This window comes from Rhynchophorus ferrugineus, unplaced genomic scaffold (genome assembly GCF_030347505.1).
Source record: "Rhynchophorus ferrugineus isolate W39M unplaced genomic scaffold, kcgeb_rfMv2 rfM2, whole genome shotgun sequence".
NCBI lineage: Eukaryota > Metazoa > Arthropoda > Insecta > Coleoptera > Curculionidae > Rhynchophorus > Rhynchophorus ferrugineus.
In genome coordinates this window covers 45,035,791-45,061,595 of record NW_027472581.1, presented here as the reverse complement: position 1 = coordinate 45,061,595, position 25,805 = coordinate 45,035,791, and the positions used below count along the sequence as shown (strand labels likewise).

General features: G+C 28.6%; 1 protein-coding gene across 5 annotated transcripts in view; it reads right to left on the bottom strand.

Annotated features, from left to right (window-relative positions):
- Akap200 (A kinase anchor protein 200) overlaps nucleotides 1-25,805 on the bottom strand; it is a 272,973-nt gene that overhangs the window by 131,195 nt on the left and 115,973 nt on the right. For 3 of the 5 annotated variants that reach the window (XM_076393930.1, XM_076393927.1, XM_076393931.1), the window contains one exon: nucleotides 11,980-12,205. In XM_076393930.1, the coding sequence (XP_076250045.1) occupies nucleotides 11,980-12,147 (168 nt within the window). In that variant the 5' untranslated portion in view covers nucleotides 12,148-12,205. Of the gene's footprint in view, nucleotides 1-11,979; nucleotides 12,226-25,045; nucleotides 25,309-25,805 lie in introns of those variants that run through there. The other 2 variants (XM_076393928.1, XM_076393932.1) reach the window with 2 other exon arrangements.

The window sequence follows — 25,805 nt, the reverse complement described above, 5'->3', positions numbered from 1 at the left end:
GTTACCCCACGAAAACTACGTCTGGACCTAGCACAAATAGTAACGAAATCATAGTAGCGAGGGTCAAGATTTTTATATCCACTCCACGTCATTCTCGTCGCAACATTGACCTGATAAACTGCTGTCTACGATAAACAGGCACAATTTATAAATGTATAAGAGACGTTATTCCGTGCAGTGACGGACAAATAAAATATACAACAAACTGTAATTATTTATATACAACATAAACATATAGTTTTAGTACAATTTTGTAACACATCTTTTCAAACAACAATAATTTGGCATCGAATTTTTCACGAAAAATATAAATAATAAATTAAAATCTATTTTGTTATGACGCTATAGCTCAAATATTCAAATCATTCTCCTAACACCTGTATGTACTTTAAACAAATTTTATATGGAGTCCATTAAGGTTAGTAACTAAGCTGAGTTAAATCACATGCCTTCTAAGATGATAGCTACATTAATTAGTTAAAGAGACATTCACCAATTGCCAAATATTAATACGAAGGATACTATTAATATTTTAAGATTGGTTTTGTCATTTGAGCTAGGGATGCTGGGAAGAAATCGATCGATATATTTCGATAAGTATCAATAGCTGTAAATGAGAGTATCGAACTTTTAGGTGTAAAGTAAAAATCAAAATTTTCTGGGATTCCCCTCCCCCGTTCATCCAAGTGTATTTTGCATGGAAAATTAAGACTGGACCGGAAAAAGTTAGATATAAGTATCGAACTTTTGTTTTGAGATTTCAACAAGTGAGCATCAAGTGAATTGTATGTGGTTTGGTATCAAAACCTTATGTTCGCCGATATATCGATATATTTTTTAAAATATCGAATAATGTTATTATTTTTAAATATCAATATATAGAAATATCAATATTTTTCTCCACGACCGACCATCTTAATTTGAGCACAACTTGTGTTGGTTACAGTGTGTTACAAATTAACTCATGAATATTTTTATGCAATCATTTTATACGACTTGAATTTTCAAATTAGGAGTGAATCCATCAACTTATGGTACATCAACTTTCAGCGATGAAGCCCCATCCTTAGCCACCGTAAAGCGTTGGTATAACGAATTTAATTGTGGTCGCAGTTCCCTCAGGGAGTAAACCGTATAACTACACAGGTGACAAATCTTGGATCTATACATATTGCCTCCAAACAAAACAAGAATCCATTGTATGGGCCAAGACGAGCCAAATCGGAGAAAAATAATTCGTGACCATTTCGAAGTTACAGCAATTTAGAACGGTGATTTTTGAATAGTTAGTGCACAACCAACTGAGTGATCAACGTTTTTCCAAGATTGAAGAAACTGTTGATGCATTCAAAAACCTTGTTATGAATAACAGTGTAAAAAGTGCTACGAACATTGGTTCATGGACATGCAAACTCATTCATCATTGAACTCATTGCTATTGATTATCATGGATAATACCTCGAAAAACAATAAAACTATTTTTGTTAATAAAGTACGGTCTCCATTAGGCTGATTCCGCAGTCTTAATACAAGATAGTTGATTCACTGATGATACATAATCTAAATATAACCAATATTAATACATTATTAGCATACTACCTTAAAGCTGTTAGGGTACATTTTCTGATACAGTCGATGTTAAAAAATAATTCATTAATTAAAAATGAATACTTGTGGTTCTTTTAATTTTGCGATGATATATATTAACGCAACATAACAGTAACATTGGCACACAGTACATAGATATACATTCATATATCAATTTGAACTTAAAAAGTTGTACTGTATGGTAATTTAATAATTATTTTATTAAATAAACTATTGGTGGCAAGACTTATTTGAACAAAACAACTCATTTGTCACAGATTAAAGACTTATTGTTATAGAGTCCATAGAGAATCTTGGATATAATAGAAGATCGCCATCACCGATACATTTTATTAGCAATTTCCCTTTTGAAATAAAGTTGATTTAATTGTCTTCTGTTTAATTTTAGTTTTCGTTTATTTAAGATAAACGATATAGTATATGTATCGTATACATTCCTCTATACTCTTTAGAAGAGATGAATAGTAAAATTAAAATACACAATAAAAAATAAATTGGCCTCGCATTGCTACCCCCCCCCCTCTTAACGTTACGATGATTTAAATTATAATGCAACAGAACAAGTTGTCATTCATTCATATAATATTGCAAACTCTTTATGTAGCACAATCAGCGCCCATTGAAGGGAAAATATCAGAAAATACCTTTAACTAATTCACAACTGATGTATTATAAATCAACTGTCACAGGTCACGTAAAAAAAATGTATCCACATTTTATCTTTCGTGACACACCCCTGAACATTTATAACTGAATACTACACATATTAATTAAAACGAATGGTTAAAACAAATTATCGAATAACACAGTCATTTAATATAAAACGATTAAAATTTAATTAATATCGGATCGTTGGCATTTAATATTAATTTGTTATTCAATATTCGAATCACGATAACATAACTTGACCCATGATACTTGACAAATTCTATTCTGTTTAATTAAAGTAATTAATAGGTTTCTAAAATAGTTATTTATAAAGGACCGTAAAAAATTCCAATAGAATAAACTAAAGCGAAATGTTTGTAATCCACATCTAAAAGTTAAAAGTAAAAGATAAAACATTTATACATTATATGAAAATTTAAATTAACTCTGCTGTATGAATCCGAAACACATTACACAATTATAATAAATGGGTTATTACACACTAAATATTACACGTTCTTCAGTAGAAAGATGTTTTTTTTAAATTTATATCAACAACATCTTCAACTTCAAAAAGATAGTATTCAAACTAATTATATTCTTTCATTATCCACACATTATTAAATTTGCTACAATATTATAAAACTCAATTTTAATATATGTAAAAAGTGTCTCGAGTTATAAAGATAAAAAGGACAGGATAGCGAAGATTAAAAACTGTTGGAAATCTGTTACGATTTAAAATGCATTACATAAACCAAAACGAACAAAATTATATGGTCGACGTGCCTTGTACATAAGGTACAACGAATTCAATGGCCCTGGTGAAAGTTGTAGATTAAAGCTCAGTTCAAGGGCGGATATATATGCCTGCCTATTACTACCAGATTACTGCAAGAATAATTAGATTATTTTTTTCTAGAGTCCTAATATGAAGCTTAACTTTTACATCCGTCGAATATAAATACGAAATATATGTTCGGTGTAAGAATATCAGACTAATGCTGGATTTTTAGTTTCAGTTTTAATAGTGGATTCTGGATGCCACATGATAGGTAAACAATAAAGTGTTGTATTTGGTGAATATTATTATAAAACATTTTGGTGTTACATTTTTTTTTATTTCGCTACAAAATTACACAAACACACATATTTGTTGTACTACCACATATTAATGCTTACACGTAACTTCATTTTGTAATTATTTGGATCGACTTTAACATGGAGCGTAATAATATTGCCTCTTCAACAATCCTATAGCATTATTATAGGTGACGAAAATTACATTATGTAAAGGAACACTATTGGAAACAGATGGATATCAAGCAATGTAATGGACATTAATCAATTAATTGCCTCGGGCGCACATAAAAATTTTTAAAGAATCTAACATAGAAAAATATTGACTTAAGAATCAATAGGAATTATAGACCTCATAATTATAATAAAAAAACTCTTTGAATATTAGAATAATAGGTTATAGGGTATCTCAACATTTTGAACAACAAGGTTTGAATCAAATAGAAAACAGCTCATTAAAATTGTAATTTCTGTCCAATTTTCCATGAGCATTTTTCACCAAGCTAGTTGATTTTCGATGACGTTACATCGAATCTACCCATCGAATCGAAACTATCCTTATAAAAGTGATATTTATTCACGCAATCTATGTGATCTTGCTCGAAGCATATGTCATCCATATTAATATAGTTCTATTTAGATAGAAACAACTCGATTACCGAGTGGAGATATCAAGCGCAAGTAACATACACTGCTTGATCAACCTCATGTTCGATCAATCGAATCACAGCAAATTTCAACAAGACCTCCAGCCCAAAATCTTCACTAAACAATGACACATTTGTTTTTCAACAGTCAAATGTGAGTTTCCCCAACCCTTTCCCGATTTCAAAATACAATTTAATAATAACGTTTTTGTTTGTGCAGTGCTCCATTTTTACGAACCCTAAACTTTCAACCTGTTTTTCTTTTAGGTCTAACACTTTATGACGAATAAAACATGCACATTCTGCATAAATATTGCGACACCATTAATTTTCTTATAATATTCTGTATACATAAAAAAAACTTAGACAAATTGTACATTTTACACATATTTAGCCTTAACCAGAATGTCTGATATTTCTCATTCCTTCTAAATGTTGTAAAATATTTCAAACCTGTTCATACACAAAAAATTCTTAATGTTGCGGTAATCACGTTAAATTGAAAAACTGCAAAACTTACGATTAGCGAAATAGCTTGATATTAGCTATTATAGCTTGATTCAGCATGATAATTTCAAGATCTTGGTCAAATTAATTATTAACACTAACACAGTGTTAATTTAGGGCGTAAATTTGTGCATTACTGCTGATAAATTCATATATATATATATATATATATATATATATATATATATATATATATATATATATATATATATATATATATATATATATATATATATATATGAATTAATTTAATATAATTAATTAATAATATACTATAATTTAATTTAATAATATACTACAGCTATATCAATAAATATCAAAATAAAACAATGACCTCGCATATCGATTTTTAACATCAAAATAACCGTTGCATATAAGACAAGATATGTTTTATAAGCTCGTCCGCTGAATATACGAAAGGGGGTTTAAAAAATCTAGTTAATCTAGAAAATTCTATATAATCTATATTTCAAATAATCTTAAAGTACCTTTTTACCACACCAGTAATGTTTAAACCTAGTAATAAATAACTAAACTGCGGTGCAACTAAATAATTTTTTAAGTCTATAAATATATAAAATCCAAGTTGGGAGAATATGACACATCTTTATTACTTATAGTTAAATTTGATAAGCGGTTATCAACAAGATCAGTGATCAGTAAGAGTGTTTAAATTTAAGATTCATTAATCTACCTGGAAATAATAACTATCAGTAATATCACTGGAAAAATGAATTAACACCAAAAATAGTTTGTTTATCTTGGGTAGTTCTCGATAAATATGTGGTGATTCAAAAATATTTCTTAATAAACATATCTGATATTACTGCCTTATCTAATATCGATAAGCTTATTAGAATACATTTTTATAATAAAACATAATATAATAAAACACATTAATTCAAATAAGATAGTGTTAAAATATATGCACCTAATTATACTGTAAAAATTCTATTATATTATTTATATGATGTTAATTGAATTTCTTCACCTGAAACATATTTTATATAATATTAATTCTTTAATATGTATTATCTAAAATATCCGGTTTTGTTTAATAATTTATGTTAATAATTTAATGTCTCGTGGTAAATTATTAACTAATATAAAGAAAAGAACATTAATATTAGAAGAGATTAATATTGATTGATTGATGATTGAGATAGACGAACATTGATATTAGAGGTAGAGAAGATTGATAATTGAAAAACTGTAACAGATATCATTTGTGTATTTTTCACTTTTTTTTCTCATAACCGTTACATTGAAATATTAATAGTAGCTAAATTAAGAGACTAACTACTTAATTTTTAATTCTAAATTTTAATTCCTAGAAACATATCGTTCAATGCTATTTCCGTACTATAGCACAACGAAGATACCTTTAACATTTTCTTATAAACAACCGAGTATTAAAAGGTTATTTACCTTTGCTAATGAAGATAATTACATATTAACAATAGACCTTGCTATAAATTTATTTCGTAAATGTTATTTCCAAGAATGTTTTATTTTACAATGCAAACGTTCTTTTAACTGTGTAAACATCGTTTATATTTTAGTTAAAAAATTGGATCTTAGAGAATTAAATCCACCACTGAATAAGATTACCAATAGATAAGTGCTATTATTTAATTCATCGAATGATGAAAAAATCCAAGGAAAACTATATGAATTGTTTGTTATAATTTGATTCATACTTTTAAAAGCTACAAAACCATAAGATACCCTTCAGGAATGCCAATTGAATTACCAGCACTGTAAACAAATTATTTCTAGTGAATTTGTTTGTAATGTACGACCAATGATGTTTTTGATCAATGATGATTTACTAGACCTGCCTTCGAGAAGTTCAGTGGAGTCCAAACTTATCGAAAGATGATATATATTACTTGACGTTGGATTGACAATCGTTCCGCAGTTATCCGAAGCATTCCTTAGTATAGTCAAGTGAAGTTCGGGCAAAAGCATCACAGCTGACTTAAAGCTTCTCTAAGGTCATGAAATGTGAAATGAAGGTGCTCAAAAACCATAAACATAACCATAAACAAAAACCATAAACTGTTATAATTCGAAAAAATCAATGATTTGAAAAACATCCCAAACGCGTAGATTTCTGATAAAATCATCGCCGTTCGGCCTGTAAACGGCGAACTAAAGTTGAAGACTGAAACTTGAAGTTCAGGGTATATGGTATATAGGGACTAGTAGAATTTAGCGTCAGTAAAACTTGGCAAATCAGTCGATGGAAATTTAGGTAAAAACAATGCTATTCAGAAGATCATCGAAGTCAAACTGGCGGGAGAATGTACAGACAATACTCACAACTAATTTTACTACAACGACAACGTACATCCCTACCTTGTTTCTTTATCAGGAAGGTGTCATACCGCGCCACTGATACGGCCCTGGGCATTCGATTAAACGAGAAGATATATTCATGCTAGACTCTAAGATATGATGAGTGACATGTCTATACAACAGGATTGAAGCGGCGTTATTATTTTGTGCTTGCAGTTCAATTAAGTTTTTGTTGTTTTAAACATTTCATAACTGAAATGTTTTATAATTTATGTTAATAAAGTACAAGCACATCATTCTGGAGTACTCGGACAAACAATTAAACATCCAAGGTATAAATTTACAGACTTGAAGAAATCGAGAATTGAGGATAAAGGAGATTTTTAAGCCATTAGCACTCAGAACAACTTATGGTCTTAATAGACAATCGAGTCTAAGCGCACTATACATATACTTTTATTCTACTTAAAAACTCACATTTTAATTCTAGTAGTTTATAAACCAATTTAAACTGAATGATGTTACATAAAATTATAAAATAAATTTTAAAGTTAAATTTATTCACCTAAAATAAACATCAGTTAATTTCTTAATTATAAAGTGAAATAAATTAATCTGGGCGCGTATTTTAGGATTAATGAATGAAGTGTATATCAACATGACTCAGTGTTACTGAAACATAAAATGAGAAACATAGTTTTAAACAACTTAAATAAAAACGGCCATACTTTTTAATTGCGCACTGGTCAGAAAATGTATACATTAAAAAAATACGACGCAAATCGCTGGCCGTATATCGTCTCGATCAGTAGCATGGCACCATCCAAAATATTTAAGTTAATCACGTTCAAATTTATCAGTTAAATATTCATAAATAACTCCCGAAGCGGAATTGCGTGTAAACGTTTAATTACAACCATTAACACGTCTTCTTAACATCGGATGATTTAGAAAGATGTTTAAACGGTCTTTTGATTCTCGTTTCTATTCTTTAAATTTCACGGTTCGAATGGTCGATATATTTTAACAGTCGGATGCATAGCAACGTAAATATAACGTTTCAGAAAACAACAAAGCGCCTTTCTCTTAAAAACATGTCATTAATTAATTGATACCGTTATCGTGTGATATTTATTAATTGATATTTTTGTTTGAGGGATATATTTTGGTAGATAGTGATGCATTTAATGTAAATTTATTATGACCTTATAATTTTTAAATCAAATTCTGAGCTGAGTAAGGTCATTTTTATTTTACTTCTCTAATTTGAAGAAATCTCCAGATGATAAACATCGATGGTTTACAAACATATGCTAATGTTTAGTTAGGTAAAATAAATTATTATGAGTGATTTAAAGTGTCTAAGGACGGTGGACTTAGAAACGAAGACAAAAACCTTAATGGAAAATGTATCAAAACGCAAAGCTAAAAGCTCGAACTAGGCTAAATCATTATCGAAAATCGCTATAATTAATAAAAAAATTAAATCTATAGGTTTGACCAAATAATTAATGAATCTGCAACATGAGATCGATTGATCGTGTTTTATGCAGATAACTCTCCGAGAAGTACTTCACATTATTATATGAAGATTCAAAAAATAGGCTGCATTCGTATGTAGCTATAAAAGATGGAAAACATTCTTTCACAATAAATTTTGATGAAAAGACCGGACTTGTCCTAATAAGAATAATACTAATTAAATTATTACATTTTAACCACGTCTAAAAAATTTGTTTTGCCTCACACCTTATTTAGTTAGAAAGGACAGGATGTTTCCATACGAAATTATACAAGAGAACTCCTTGAATAAAGTATTATTGCAAAATTGAATTAACAATATATTTGCAATTATATTAATGATAAACAATAAAATATTGGTATATAATGTGGGCTGTTTCCAATCTGTATATTAAAAGACGATTTTCGAAAGATTTTGTTTATAAGTTTCAACGTGTATTCAACTGAATAGGAATGTGATTCAATTTTAGGAAGTGAACATCAAGAACTATTAGTAATTAACAGTTCCGTGACCATACATATATGAACATTGCACGAACAATAATGTCATCCGTTATACAATAATTAAATAAGCAATTATCTGTTTGTTAACATATAATTCAGTTTGAAACGGTTCCTATGTCAAAGGAAAAGTAAAAAAGGAGATATAACCATATACAAAAGTGTTTTACTCCTCATGGAGGATAATTTTAATACAGTAAAGATTAATAAAAAGTAAAGTTTTAGTTTAAACTTTATATCTAGACTAAATATATAGGTGTTTCTTATATACTACCCATAGAATACAAAATAAATATATCAAATTAATATGTCATGCTAGTTACTTTAGACACGTTCATTTTTTCTGTAATTGAAATGCTAATATTGATTTTTAAATTTAACGTAAACTCAATTAGAACTTGACGTTTTAATCAACGGAAAGCATTTGTTGATATCATAATTAAATTGAAATATACAATACATCGACTACGAGGCAATTTCGATTTTGAACATTGACACTAAATTAACAAATAAAATTATCATTGTTAAAATAAATCCAATATTAGGTTGCGTCCTTGTAAACCCAGTATAAATGGAATAGATATAACTTTTTATCGAATATATTTATAATTGATCCACTCGGAACTCCTAAAATTAGTAAATTCAATTTTGAACTTAATGAACGTAACGTAACAAAAAATATTTTGATTTTGTAACTCATGCTCTGGCATAGTCGGCTCGAACAAGGCTCTCAATTTTCGATGGCATGACACAAAACAGATCGTTAAATAGACATTAGGGCGGCCCTTTTGAATCCTCGGTTTCGGGCGTAGCAATGACCATGTGAAAATAACTTATATATATTCGAAAACGGTCGCTGTAATCTGTGGTTACTATAACCATGTTTCTGACTAAATAATTACCTGTTATATATAGAGAGAAATAGTTATATTACATTTAAAAGTCTAAAATTCTATATGTTACTAACTTTAACCTTTATTCCCTTTATGTACCAAACTTCTCCATCATTAACAATCATTGTAAATCGTAATCAATGTACAGATAGACTTTTTCCTTCCTAAATAAATGTTCATTAAATTATACACTAATGAGTGTTTTAACGATGAAAGAAAATTATACTAAAATCCAGTAAATAAAAATATGGCTACGATTTTTAAAAGTATATAACTGATAAATATGAAATATATAAGAAAATAGACACAAAATAAAATACAATAGCTATCTAAAATTATCCTAAGTAGATACGTGAAAACATTTGGGGCTTCAGGTAGAAAAATCTAACAAAAACATTATACAGGATATTGCTATGACCAATAGAATAAAGAGATGTTTTGCACCATTGAAGTGGTAATTTGTACAGATGTCATAAAAGAAAAAGATGACCCATGGGATAAATTGTCCTAGATAGATCAGAAGCTGTAATAGTAAACTTACAGAAGCAGCTGTTCGATACAAAGACTTTGCAGCTTGGGTTACCTGCAGCACTGAGAACTCAAATCATATTTTACTCGCAGTAAATAATGCGGAATTACGTAATATATATTAAAACACAGTAAATACTATAAAAAATGTACCCTCTAAAATATTCATTATAAACATCCAGACTAATACAATACAAGTTTATCGAAAGAAAACAAGTCTCCTTCGATAAAATAAGCGCTACTAAGATTGTGTAATTTTTTTTTGTCTGAAATTAAACAATGTTGGAAAATTACACAGATATTTTCACTGTGAGTGAGATACTTAATTGTCTTTATTAGTTCTGAATCGAATAGCGTCATCTGTAGGACACCTCGTGAACTTGTACACAATTGCTTTAACATCATGAATGCTATTAAAAGAGTCTGAATATCGAATTTGATCTGAAAAAGAGAGATGAGACAAAAAATATAGCGAAAGGCTAAAAACGTATAAACAGAATTGAAACGAAACCATCCAGCCAGTATTTTATCCAAAAACCACTTTAGCCTATAATTGAAAGAAACGATCATTATAAAACCAGACATGAGAACTAAGCGATTTTATAAGAAAACAGTAAAAGTGTGAGATGGTTAAATAGTTGATTGAGATTGATTGAGAAAATATAATACAAATATTTAGTAATTAAATGTATAAATAGAATAAGTAGTATTCCGTATTTTACGAATATATTAAATATAAAAATAATTTTAAATCTTTCAAAGTGAAACTGTTCTTTTGAACGCAACAGAATACATCTATTTAATTTTCCTTCCCAAAGAAAGTTCAAGGAGGAATATGAATATCTTCGTCTCATTTATGGCGTGGTCGAAAAAGAACAATGTTCTTCTTATGTAAGCACACGTTGGAATGACATAAAAATAAACCAATTAATTTTATTATATTGTCATTGTTACTTCCCAATATTAAAACACGATGGAACATATTTGAGGTCATTATTCCATTCGCTTTTTCACACTGCCACTTGCTAATTTAAAATTATTTAAAATGAACTGATCTATACAGGACAGGGAATCAAACCAATATCTCCGTCCTTTGCTCTTTCAAAATTAATACGGGAAAAAAATCGTACATCTCCGTTTGTTATCACGAATAGAAAAATAGTAGAAGTGTGAATTAGTAAGTAAGAATTACTACTTTCAGCTGCTAGTTTTTTACTATCGACTGTTTTGCGACTATCGACGGTTTCGACTGTTTTCAGTCGATAGTTCCCAATACTATATATAATGATTTAACTGAGGATGATATCAAAATAATTGGAAAGAAATTTGGACTGTTAATTAAAATTTTTTTCTTAACGAGAAAATGCTACTTAAGCGCAAGTGAAATTAAAATATTATCTTCAATAAACTGCCATAAAATGCTTTTTTGATCAGAAATGATAATCAGAGATAAATGAACAAGAAATCAAGGTAAATAAAATATTTTAAAAAATATGAACCCACAAGAACCAACGAATGTTTAATGAAATAATGTCACTAAATGCCACGTTAGCTAGTTCCAGCCAGCGTTAGTAATTTTAAATTTAAAACAACTTCAACCTTAATCCATCTCCAACTTTGCGTTCGAGAAATCTAAAACTCCAACCGAATAACACAAGATCCTCCCAGGCACAATTGTAAAATTAATTGAGACAGTCCCACTTCAGAATTATTCAAATTCCCCATTTCCATTCGGTTTTACTTACCGCTAATTCGATTTCGTTGTGTACAGTTCCGTTAGTGGTAACTTTCAAATCGGGTTCGGCGATCTTCTCCAGCTTGCCCTCCTCGCCCTCGATAACGGCGGCACCTTCTTCACCTTTTTTAGGTGTTGTCGTGATGTCTACTGATCTCTTTGAATGCCGCGCGCCCATTTTGGTTTTTTGTTATGGTTTTTTCTTCTTCTCGATTAAAACAAAAGTGTCCTGTCACCTGTAACAAATAAAGAACGACTATTATTTAGATTGCCGATACCTCGTGAATATAATATACACAGGATAGCTTATATATTAATGATATAGATAACATGCGAGAATGATATAAGTGTGATGAATTTTCGATAGATAATAAATAATAAAGAAAAATAAAAAAACAAAGGTTTGAACAATGCCAATTAAATTAATTTATTAGCTCTTAATTAGCTCCACATATTTGATTTATTGTTAATAAACATATTTAATATAGCAAAAATATAAGTGTATGATGACTAAAAATTAATAACCATATCATCAACAGGCAAAAAAAAATGGGTGAAAGTTCATTGCATTCTAAATATAACTTTATTAATAATAAAAAGTATTAAATACTGTTTAAAAAAAACCTAAAAACCTAATAAGGGAAATATTTTTATTTTCAGCTCATGTAAAAACTGATGTCATGACAATTTATGGATCTCCCATAGTCGCAGTGATTTTACAGAAGGCCTGCAAAATGCTCCTCTATGACAACGCTCCTTGTTCTTTGCTATTATCTGATTGCTTGATAAAAATCATGACAAAAATCATAAAGCACAGGAATCTAATGCTGTACATTAAAATAATTCATATTTTAATTCACTGATTTAATTGAAAAAATTATTTTCCTCTATACACCGTTTTTTCTTTCATAAATGTATCCATTTGGTCCAAAAGGATATAATAATAATCTCACTTTCTTTTTCTATTTGAGTCTTTTCAAATTTGATAATGGTTAGTTCAAGGAAACTAAATTACATTTCAAATATCGCCTAGTAAAAGATCATAGAAATAAACTATGGACAAAATACTGATATATCACTAAGTTAATATGGTGTTATCAAATAAATTAAAGACAATTTCAATTTTAATCAATAAAGAGAAATATATGGGAGAAATCACCTTTAATTCTGTAAAACCACAATACACAAAAATATTTCAATAATTTATAGATTTTGATAATTGGGGTTTATATAATAACAGTAGAAAAAAAAACAAAAAAATGCACTATCAAAAGTTTCGAAATATTTATTATAATCACAAATAATCATTCATAGAGAGTTACAATATCTTAAACAAAATTAATATAGGAATACACAATATAGCAAGTCTCAATAATTTAAATACTTCATATATTATAATAAAATGAATATCTGGTATTTTACATTTATTTGGATTAGTAAATAATATCACAATAACGACTGAATCATTTACCACAATAAAGATAACATTGATAATATTATTTATATCACGAAAATGCACTTAAGCGTATTAACATAGAAATAAAAAAAACATGTATTTCGTTGGTACGTAAAAACTATACTATTCTCACGAAAATTATTAGTTAGGTTAGTAAACAACTCACGCCTTCAAAATAAGCACTGCTAAGTCAATTTCTCACAAATATAAAATTGCAAATAATTACCTTGACAATAATAATCTGGGACAAAGAGAACACTAATACATAATTTTTTTAGATATTCAGTTAAACAATAATAACAAAAAATTCACTTCCACTTCTGTTTATGTTAATGATCTGTCATTTAAATTTTCAACTCAATGTCAATCAAATAACGTGACATATATGTTGTCAAGGCGTTGTCAAGAAAAATAACAAAATTTATATAATGATTTAATCGCATTTTAATATTTTTATAATTCCTGTTTAATACATACAACCTTGTCAATTATTATATAACATTAAATACATTATTATAACAAATAGGCATTATCCTCAGTGAAGCTATCTAATGGCTAATAATCTAGCTTATAGTGTACTAAGACTCCGAAGCATTGTAACTATAATTTAAATACAGCTATACAAAATACTATTAATACTGTACATATTACTGTGACAACAAAGAGCAAAATTATTTGTAATATATTCAAAATTTAAACAAAAAAAAGCAAATGATAAGGAAGAAGAACTATTCAGCAATTTAAGACGTTATATATGTTGATCATTAATAATTATACAGTAAATCAAGAGATGACATTCCTGTATGGTGAACATACACCAGGGATATAAACATATACATTTTGATGTTTTATACTATAAATAGTGATTTTAATATAGAACAAAAAAAATTTCTAACCAACAATAATATAAAAATAACTGAGAATAAAAAACTAGTAGGAGATTACAAAAAGTCATCAAATGATTTTCTAGCACACCTACGTTGTTCTCCAAACATTGTTCTTGCTGATTTTCATTTTTAAATAAAGACTACCGAAAACAAAGTATTTAACAAAGTAATTACACATCATTAAAAACAAAATAATACTTTTCATAAAGCGGTCTTTTACAATTCCATACATTTTTACATGTCCTACAAGTACTTATATATTCTAGAAAAGTACAAAGTTTTCTGTCAATTGAAGTGAACCTTCGGTAGGTATTTTTTTATAAACAGTTCCTTATTAATTCATAGTTAACGTTACAATGAAGTGTTATATTCTAAGCATACTGTTAAAATATTCAATATATAATATGACACAAACGAAGTGCCTGAGACTAAAAAAGCAAATTGTCATGATAAGAAAGTATTATGAGCAATGTCTCTAGCTATCAATTAGCATAAAGAAACCATTTGTAAAAATCGAAATTTAACCCTCGAGCTGACAAACGTGGCAACATGGGCGTTCCTTACGCTTGAGACCGAAGAATTTTAACCACCTGATGTTCAAAAACTTAACCCCGACCGGCTGCCGTACTAACCCTTGAACAAGGCTTACCAAAGGGGCGATTATGAAAGGGATTATTCGTGGGTAACAGAAAAGTGAAAATCATTCAGGGTAAAAATGTAAAGAATAACATTCTTTTAGACTGTTTCCGGTTAAAAGGCCAACAGACAAACACGTGTCCTTTGAATAGTTTATATTGTAGATGTAAGGAATTAGAATTATGCATACCATATAACTTATTTTGTCTAATTCTTAATAATCAAATAGCAATTATATATTACTTTTAGTTGTTATATATGGCCTATAAACTAATTTTAAGGATTTGTAAAAGGTAGTTGGTGTATTAAATCGCATCCAGTATTTTATTCAAAATAACATCTATCGCTAATTTTTCCTATCTTTGTGATAATTTACGAATTCCATCTCGAAACAACGATGTATGATATACTTTCATCGCTTAAAAAGTTTCAGTGCCTTCAAGGGTCCGAATTTCTACTGAGTAAATTGGATTTGTGGGAAATTATTTTCTACTTCAAATTACTTTTTTTATTTACTAAAGTTTATGGTGCCATCGATTTTAATATACTTATACTAGTTTCGACATTTTAAAAGCGGTGACTTTCGCATCGAAGACAACTTGCGTTCTGGACAGCAAAAAAAAATGTGAAGGCAAGGATTTAAAGGCATTATTCGACGATGAACCGGGTAAAATGCAAGAAGAATTCGCAGAATTGTGGGGTGAACCAAAAAAAAACCGTTTCCAATGATCTGAAGAACATGGTAATGATCCAAAGTTTGGATATTTTGCCGTATGAATTGAAACGAAGAGACATTGAAAGGCACTTGGTTGCAAAAACCTAATGAAACCATCGTGGGGAGGTAGGTCGCACTACAACTGAATGATTGAGTTTGAGACAAACACTTCGCGAAAAATGATCGAAATATGAGACAAAAAGACGATGAATAACACCACAATGTTGTTCTTCAGAATGCCAACGCTGGACCACATGTTGCAAAACTGGTAAAAACAAACTTGGTAACATTAAAGTGCAACCCCTTCCCCTGTAATATTCAGGTCTTGCGCCTGGTTATTACTTGTTCCGACATATGAAACACTTTAAAAAATTGGAATATTCAAAAGATATATCGTTCTATCAAGGTGGAATCAGTAAGTTGATTCAAAGAAGTGGCTATGGATGGACAATATTTTGATAATTTTCAGTCAATAGTAAACTGCAAATTAAGAAGAAATACTTTAAATCTAATTTATAGGCCAATAAATAGATAAAATAATAAACCTAAACAATCCGTGATTTACCTGAAAATGCGAATATTTTTACAAATTGTTTTTACAAGATTAGACTTGTCAATCGATTGATCATCGAAAACTATTTCCAAACCTTTTAAAGAAATATCTTCTGTATATCTGGGCAAATCGATTAAAAAAATTAAATCAACGAGACAATCAATCCTAAAAGCCTTCGAGACGGAGAATATAGCAACTAAAGCTGTCACTCGAAGCGTTCTCTTTTATCTGAATTTCCCCAGGCGCTCGAAAGGAAAATGATTTTCGACAAAGTTTAATTACTTCCAATTATGTATAAAGCCAATAATTTTCGTCGTCGAAAATAAACCATTTCTAAACAATTACAAAAGTTTCCTTTCGATGAAAATTACGCAACGATAACGAGGCCAGTAGCTGTAAAATAACTTCAAAGCATCTGCAAGAACAAAGGCCCGGCAATGTTTAGGATGATATATTTTAAGCAACCCATTGAACACATTATAATCATAATGACTCAATGAAAAAAATTAAATATACTAGCTAGTAATCAAAATATTTTAGTGAACTAAAAGCTGCCAAAGTCATCGAGATATCACAAATATTTTAGCTTAACAAGTAAAATGGTACAAAACTTCTTATAGAAAGTAAGAACCTCTCAAAAATAAATGATTCGTATACACGAAATATGTTAAATATAAATTAGCTCTTTTAGGTTAAAGAAAAAGGTTTTTCCTTGCCCTCCTGGAGTTGAATAAAAAAATGCATTCTTATAAAATCAATGATATTGAAGTTTTATGTTGAAAACATAATTCCGTCGCTGTAGAATCTCTGAGATTTCCACATGACTCTTTTGAATCCAGCTTCAGCCCCTTAAAAAACTCTTAGTTGGAAAAGTAGAGGTCGGAAAAATTATGACATTTTCCCAGTTTCTTTAAATCGTTTACTTTATATCATTAGTTGTTGACAAAAAAGAGTCGTATTAATGGTTTGAGCTGCTCATGATGAACAATTGCTTTCCAGCTCCAACAAACACTTATCATCACGTTCCTTCATGTCAATGGAGGATTTGCAATTGCTTGTGAAGCTTCTCTAGGTTTTGACCACAATCTTTTTCTGTAATTTTATCGAACGTGATTCACTTTTCATTGCCTTTAATCTCAGAACGCAGTCATATCCACAGCAAAAAATGCAAAATATGAGGAACATCAAAAAATATCCTTCTAGAATCGCCATTTCCAAAATGTAATACTTTTGAGTAAATGAGTAACGCTATCTTTATATCCGGAATATGGGCCTATCAAACGCTCTATAATATGGCTTCTTTGAATAAATATTACAAGAGTTATATGAAAGCTATTTATTAGGAAAAACCGGAATTACTTTTTCCGCAATATCTTATTTAATTAACATCTAAATTGTTTAACAATTATTTAATCTGGAAATATCTGGGAAGTTGAAATTAATTATCATTTCAAAGCCATAAGTGTTCTTTAAGCGAATTAGATGAAACCGTGGTATATTTTATGAATTTCTGTCTAAATAATTCGAGAATTGCAGTAAACTTAGAAGTTACAAACGAACCCTGAATATATAAAGATCTGATGCCAAGATGAAACAAAAATGGAAACATTAAAACTTATAAATATAGGTAGGTAATATCTAATAATCACATTTATATATAAAATGTATTAATATTATAGATATGCAGTAATATATGGAAATAATGTATCATTGACAAACAAAATGTATGTGATGATTATTAATAACACTGAAATTGTTTTTGAATCACTTTCATTTCGTCGTGTTACTTGTTTTCATCAAAACATCAAATTCTTCATTCCATTCAATATACGGCGTTTGCTAAGAATATTTCACACGAGAAACAATTAGTAACGCAGTTAAGAACATTACCAATTAATTAAATGAAATCTACCATTATATATATATATATATATATATTGTTAATCATTGGCGTATTTCGTTAACTTTGTACATTCTGTACCCTATTATTTATTGCGTTATTTCAAAAAAGTTAAAAAAAGTACGTTATATATAAAATTAAAGTAAAGAATTAAATTTAAAAAAATAAAAATAATGTGTTTAATTTGTTGTGTTAAATTGGTGTTTCCAAAATATTTACAAACATATACATTAATTAAAGTATATTATCTAGTAATTTGAGATAATTTGACAAGTTATTTGAAAGAGATTTGAAATGATCCCCTATAAGTAGTACAATCAAGTACATCAATATAATTACAACGCAGAAAGAATAATGAAGCGGTTATGGGGTAGTCGAAAGAATGTTAATTTTTCCTATATGATAAAGTTGTCTTTTGTGTTTCTTTTAGTTATATATTCACGGTTTATTTAACAGTTGTCCTTATTTCCTTTTTATTGTCATGACATTACGGTATTCTTCTATATGCGGGTGATGTATACATTGATTTAGAAACAGGCCACCATAATTAGTTCAATCTACTGTTCAGTTCTTCAAAACACATTATCTAAGTCTGGATTATTTTTAAGAATTAAAATATATCATATAAAAATATTGTACTGTGAAAATTATATATATATATATATATATATATATATATATATATATATATATATATATATTATTTTTTATAATCTACATTATCCTGAAGTAGATTACAGCTATTAACATCGATGCTGGTGAACAAATGTATTACCTATATGTGCTTACAGGAACACCTAACAGAACACACAAAGGATATTCTTCAATATTATTGTCAAAATACTGAGGTTTATCTACTCTTGTACTAACAAGCTACGTACGATTTTCCTATATAGGCATCATATTCATCTTCTCATCGTGGGTTGTATCCAATTTATTTTTATTATAAAGTAGTTAATGCTAAAGCATAATGGTAAACAGTAAAATGATTGAACAAAATGTCCAAACGTTAATATAGTAATGCCTATCATTGCAATGTAATGGCACTAGTAGTAGTAGCTATATAATTATATATTATTATATAAGTATAGGTTTAATTTATATCTCAAAACTAAAAAATAGGATAACAGATTTAACCATGCTTAACAACACTTAATTGGTTAGTATAATTAAAAAAGTTTTTAGCATCTTTAATGAGTTGCTTCAACCTTAAATCGGACATTTATATGAAAAATGTAAAGAAGTTATGAAGAAAATATATGCTCAGATTGCATCATTCGGTGAATCAGTAAACAGTATAATTTGTCGACTAAAAAATAAAAATATTGAACGTACCACCTTAGATCTATTTACAGATACTAGGCATAACGTAGCTTTAAACAAAATGAAGTACACATACACAAAACCACAAGACTAAGTATACATTAAATATTAAATTATTTAAGGAAAATAATTTTTCAAATGACTATTTCAATTGCTTCACTGAAATGTAACATTTAACACTCAATAAAATTGATACATTTTATGAGCTACATTTTCAGATGAGTTTAAGATTCAGTGAGTCAACTATAAAATATCTTCCAAAGTGTATTATTTCAGAAAAGAAATAGTTTCTGAATAATACAGATGTCGATACCGCTTGCATTTAAATATAATGCTTATATCATCTAGTTGTATTATATAGATATAATAAACAATCAATTGAATGGAACCGATGATGATATTTTGATATGAAAGAAATCTTGAGTATGTTTTCAATTAAGTTCATGAAAAATATTTTTACAATAAACATATTCAAAAGCAAATACAACTACTTTCCGATAGTTCAACAAAAATTATGTAAGAAATAAGTTGCAATAGATCTAGTAATATTTAGTGGCTTAATTTATTCAACTCACCGATTGAATGATTATTTACACTTGATTATTTACAATACATAGAATCAATTCATACATAAGTGTTTATGGTTCTACAATGCCATATATATCATCATTATAATGTTATCAAAGATATTTAAATTGAAAGGATAAATAGTCTTATTATTCATAATGCATCTGGCCTAGCAACATCGAGTGATACCAAATTGGCAGCGCGATGTAACAGATATGTGACTGACAGCTAATTGGAAAATAAGGCCAGTAAATGAGCGGTTCAACAGTTCAAGACGGTCAAACAACATTTCTAAATAAACCTAAATAGACAATTCCACCACCGATATCGGTTGCACATTATATACAATAAAATCTTGACCATAAAGGCGTGCATAGAGAAAGTCGAAATCATTTATAAACTATTTCGTTTCCGTATTGGCCTGCATTTCTAATATTATTTATTTTAGAACCGATAAAGTAGAACTAATAACGTTTGAAATATTGTTTATGTTTGTAACAAAAAAAATAAAGCTAACTATATTTCCATAAATAGTAGTCATAAAACGTATATTTGTTAAGGTACATAAAAGGGCATTAACAGTATGAATGACTAGTTTTCAGTTCGATCAGAAATGAGGCTATTAGGATCGTCCATTTGTTTTTCGATTATTTGTCGGATTGATAATTAACAGACAGAAATTTAGAAGTCTAGACGTCCCATAACACAGTGTGTGCTATATTTTGGCTTAATTATCTGATAACAATTTTACTGCGACCACCTCCATATTAATGACAAATGACAAAAAATATAGCTTTATATCAAGAAATACTCACTATCATAAACCTCAAAAAAAAGTCGTCAGATTTACCTCCCTGTGATTTTTACATTATGAAGTAAAAGGTCATTGACGCAACTGTATAAAAGTGTTTAAAAATCCTATTTTGCAGATTATTCAAAGACGTCTATTTTAAATTGATGATAGAGAAGCCCGTGAAAATAATGTTTTAAAAATCTGACCGACACCAATATGTAAAATCCTCTAACTAGTCTTATTTTGCTTGAAAACATATGCGATAAAACTTTTTAACAAAATAAGCATTACTGAAGTAGTATATAATAATTGTCAGTATCTATTATACTACATGCACACTTTAGTTAAATCAAAAGCATTAATATCACTCTGTGAAAGGTCGCAAAAAAACATGGCGTAAATAATTTATTGATGTAATACAGTGTGTCTGTATGCAACAAAATGCAATGTGTAATGAATAATCAATGTTTTTGTAGCTATTATGGGAAACGAAAACAATTAAAATTCAGTGCAAACATAACATTGTTAAAAGTCATCGTTTCATTGGATTAAAATAAAAAGAATTAAAGGATGTTCTGGACTGTATGGATTCGACCATATTGCCCTGATAAGTCTAATTTCATTGAAAATATACAGATAAAATGCTGTAACGTTATAATGTGATTTTTATGCAGCCACAAAATATATGTTAACTATAAAATTTACTCTGTGAAAGACAACAATACTGGTAAATTTAACTGGTCTACATGACCGAAAACCGCAAAATGTAAACAGTTCTTCGAAATTTTTAAAAATAAAATCATTAATTGAAACACCAGCTGAGTTAACATTATGAATCATTAGAAATGCATGATAATGGTATTGTTGTAAACTTGAAGTGTTATTCAACATTAATTTTATATTCTTAAAGAAGTTGATTAAAATGTGTAGTGATATACACAAGAAAGAATTAACATATACCATTCTGAAACATTTATTAACTTATAAAAAGCTCGGAACAAAACCATTTAATTCAAATATTTAATTGAAAACAATAAAATGTATACTACAAACAAAAACTGATGTACTAGAGATCCAGTAAGTTTACGGAAGTTAAAAAAATCATTACTGTAAAATATGATTTTATGATGAAAATTGTTTTCCGTGAAAGAATGTTTAATGTATTAATATCGTAAGGTAGTAGCTAAATGAATCATTTTATCACTCATCAGGGTCATGGTAGTGAGGTTCTTGTTTGTATATCTTTCGAATATATGTTCTTCAAGAATATGTTTAATTTTTAAGTTCTACCGTAGGGTAATAAATGGTAATAAACAATTTGGTAACTAATATCAGTAAAAATAGGCAGATATTGCTATAATTAAAAATTGGTTTTCTATTATTGTCATTAATGTCCTTACAACTACAGTATTCGCAAAGAGATAAATCTGGTTGGTTTAAGAATTGAATCACCGAAAATTGTTATAAGAGGCTGTTAGAGAGAGCTTTGGGATTAATCGTTCATTCATTGCCTAACATCCATATAATGTAATAAATAATTAACTGAATATTCCTTATATAAATAAAAATCTATAATTAATAGGTCAAAGCAAAAGAACTAAACAATTACCATTGAACGAAGAAATATATATACTACAAAAAAAATGACTACAGAGTCTTATGTGTTACTAATGCAGTCAACATTTTCATTTCATATTAATAACAGAAAAAAGAACACAGGTTTTTAATTATTACAATTACGTATAATGTATGTATTTTAATATTTACATTCCAATTAGGAAACATACCCCTTAGTCAGTCCAGGAGACTAAAGGGTGTGCTAATGTTGCCTATATAACATGATATTCCATATCAGTATGTATCTGTCAACCAAAAAAGTATAAACAACAAAAAGTATAAATCGGCTCACTGATACTAAACGAAGTATTATTAAAAGACGCAAAATATCAATGTACAAGCAGGAATTATTACAAAAGTTTCAAGTTGATTTACGATACGAAACGAGCTTGCTCAACACTATAATAGAAATAAAATTCTAACAATTAAAACGAGCGGAAAGTCAGACAAAGCAACAGCAATAGTTCACAATTATTATAAACTATGAATTTTAGTTCGTATTTTTAATTAGATGTGGCTGATTAAACCGCAAAACAATAGTCCTCATTATCAAAAGGCGCAGATATTGAACCGTTCATATCAAACAAAAGACCGAAGAAGATAAAGGGTTCAATGAATCTACTTTGTTTTAGTTTTAGTTACGTTTTAATAGTGGAATTGCTACGATATTATTTATTTTATGTAAATTTGTGCCTGGTTCAGCACAAAATATCGTTAATATTAATTAAAAAGCACTTTATTTAACTAGTGTAGTTCGATTAAAACTGAGATATTGTTCCTTGTATCGATTATAAGCTTGTGTTTAGTATGTGAATGTTGATAACATGGAAAACAGATATTAAAAATATATTAATGGTAAACCAGGACAACTGCAATCAATTAACCAATAACATTTGGGGGGAAAACATAATTATAATATATATATATATATATATATATATATATATATATATATATATATATATTATATATATATATATATATTATATTTTTTTTTTACTTTTATATGCACTTTTATATATGCACTAGTTTATATTAATTCAAATATTATTAAAATGTACATATTATTACATTTAATACTAATAAACTAATGCTAAAAATTTCTATAAAATATTTTAAATATTTTAATACAAAAAATATATATTTATATTAGGTTAGGTTACTGTATATTAACTGTTGTATATTAATTGTGACAGGATTATTTAACTAATAAAAGATGACTGTTAGTCATAATATATTAATGCAAACAAAATATATCTATAACAATATTCATAAATATAATAAAAACATATAATTGAAACACAATATAAATTGTGTAATGTGGATTACATATACCTAAAGGAATTGAATTATATATCGATTGTACACGATTTTTTGATTATATCGATTATTAAAATATTCGATTATGCCCAACAACACTGCCTTTAACTACATGTAAAACAAACTAAATTGCGCTGTAGTTTTATTATTAAAGAATGCCAGCATATCATATTTAACGGTTCCACAAAAGCAACCTCAGCATGAAGATTTTATTTACACACACGGAACATTAAATAACTGCTTAATTATTTATAACATCAGGAAATGTTAGCTATATACTTCTATACAGTATCAATTTAGTTTGGGGCAGTATTACAAATATTACTGAAGCCCCTGCATACCACCAATATCAAACAATTAATAATATAAAAAGAGATTAAGTTGCTAACATGCCTCAGCTGTTAAAGGTCGTTTAGTACACTCCCAACAAATAAATGAAAATTATTTTAACAAATAATTATCATATATTTCCAAAATTCAGCAGATTTACCTACATTCCTGAGCTAGTTTTTGTTTTTAGTTACTTAGAACAATATATCTACAAGGCACTATCGTTTTATAAGAAGTAAACACCAACAAACGACTTTTCTACCCGAAAAGCTGCTCACCAGCTGCATATAATTATTGAATTCGCCCTTTTCTTTTGTTCGAATAATACCTTCATTGTTAACATGTTCAGGTATACAGAAGAATGTATTACAGTACTTTCCAAATGACTCACTGTATTCATAACCCACACAAACTAAATGAAAAGTCTTGAATCGAGAATAGAATCTGGAAGATTGAAGACTGAAGTAATTTCTTAACATTTATAAAATTTAAAAATCAATAATAGTTTGATATTGCCACAAGTTTGCCGCCCAAAAATCTGTTCACGAATAAAACGGAACTCGAAATTTGATATTACTTAAAATCGATTTACATTTAGACAAAAGATAGAAATTAAAATTAACGATAATGCTAATGTATAAAATATAGATATATTTTTTATACATTTAAATGATTTTAATGATTTAAACTCCTATTCATTGAACGTCTTTGTACCAAAATTATTTCCATCTGTCATCGAATCCGCCGATTTAATGAATAAAATTCGAAATCACAAAGCCTACTTCGAACAAACCGTTCTTGGACAAAATAAGTTATCAAAAAAACACATTCAGAACCACATATTTTATCAGATATACGAACAATGCGAGTTAAGAAAAAAAAACAGTGGAACTTAAACCGATTACTTGAAAAATTAAAATTAGGTTTATGATTCGGTATATACAACGAATTACACGAGACAAAAACAAAGTTTACTTACCAAAAGAACGAATAAATAATCCTTGAGGTTTTTTCAACAAAAAAAGAACAATAAACCGACAAAACACTGAATCTTTAAAAGTTAAAAGTAATCACAGAAATTAACAGCCGTACTATAAAACGCACCAAAAGTTGATTTACAAAAAAAACGCCTCTACTAAACACAAACGTGAAACTGTTGGGTTTTTGTGTCGCTTGTGAGCAAGGTGGTTTTTTTGAGGCGGCTCTACACTAATCGCAGTTCAACTGTTTTGTCGGATAGGAAAAGAATTCCTTGCAGCCTGCTTGTAGCGACAAATGCGCCGTTGCCGGATTTTCTCCGGTACAGTTTATTCGCCGGCACCGGGCGAACCAGACCACACGTACACCCGTTTGCAACACGATTCATTCAAGCGCCTTCGAAAATAATTCGTTTCCTAAGGACAAATATTTCGCTTCGACATAATTTTAATTCGTGTCGACAAAAAATTAACTATTGTTGTAACTTTCTGGTTAACGTTTAAGAACGTTTCGTTTTAATATTTTCATTGATTTTTATAGCAGCAATAAATAAGAGAAACGCATGAAAAAATTAAGTGAAAATAAAAACAGAAGTAAATATTTTATTAATAACTCGTCACAACTTTTCATATATTTTCTGAGAAAAATAATAAAATATGATAATGCTATGAATCATATTTTATTAAAATATGTAGCTATTTCAAAACGTATATGTACGTACAATTTTTGAAATGTAAATGAATAAACCAATCTATTATTGA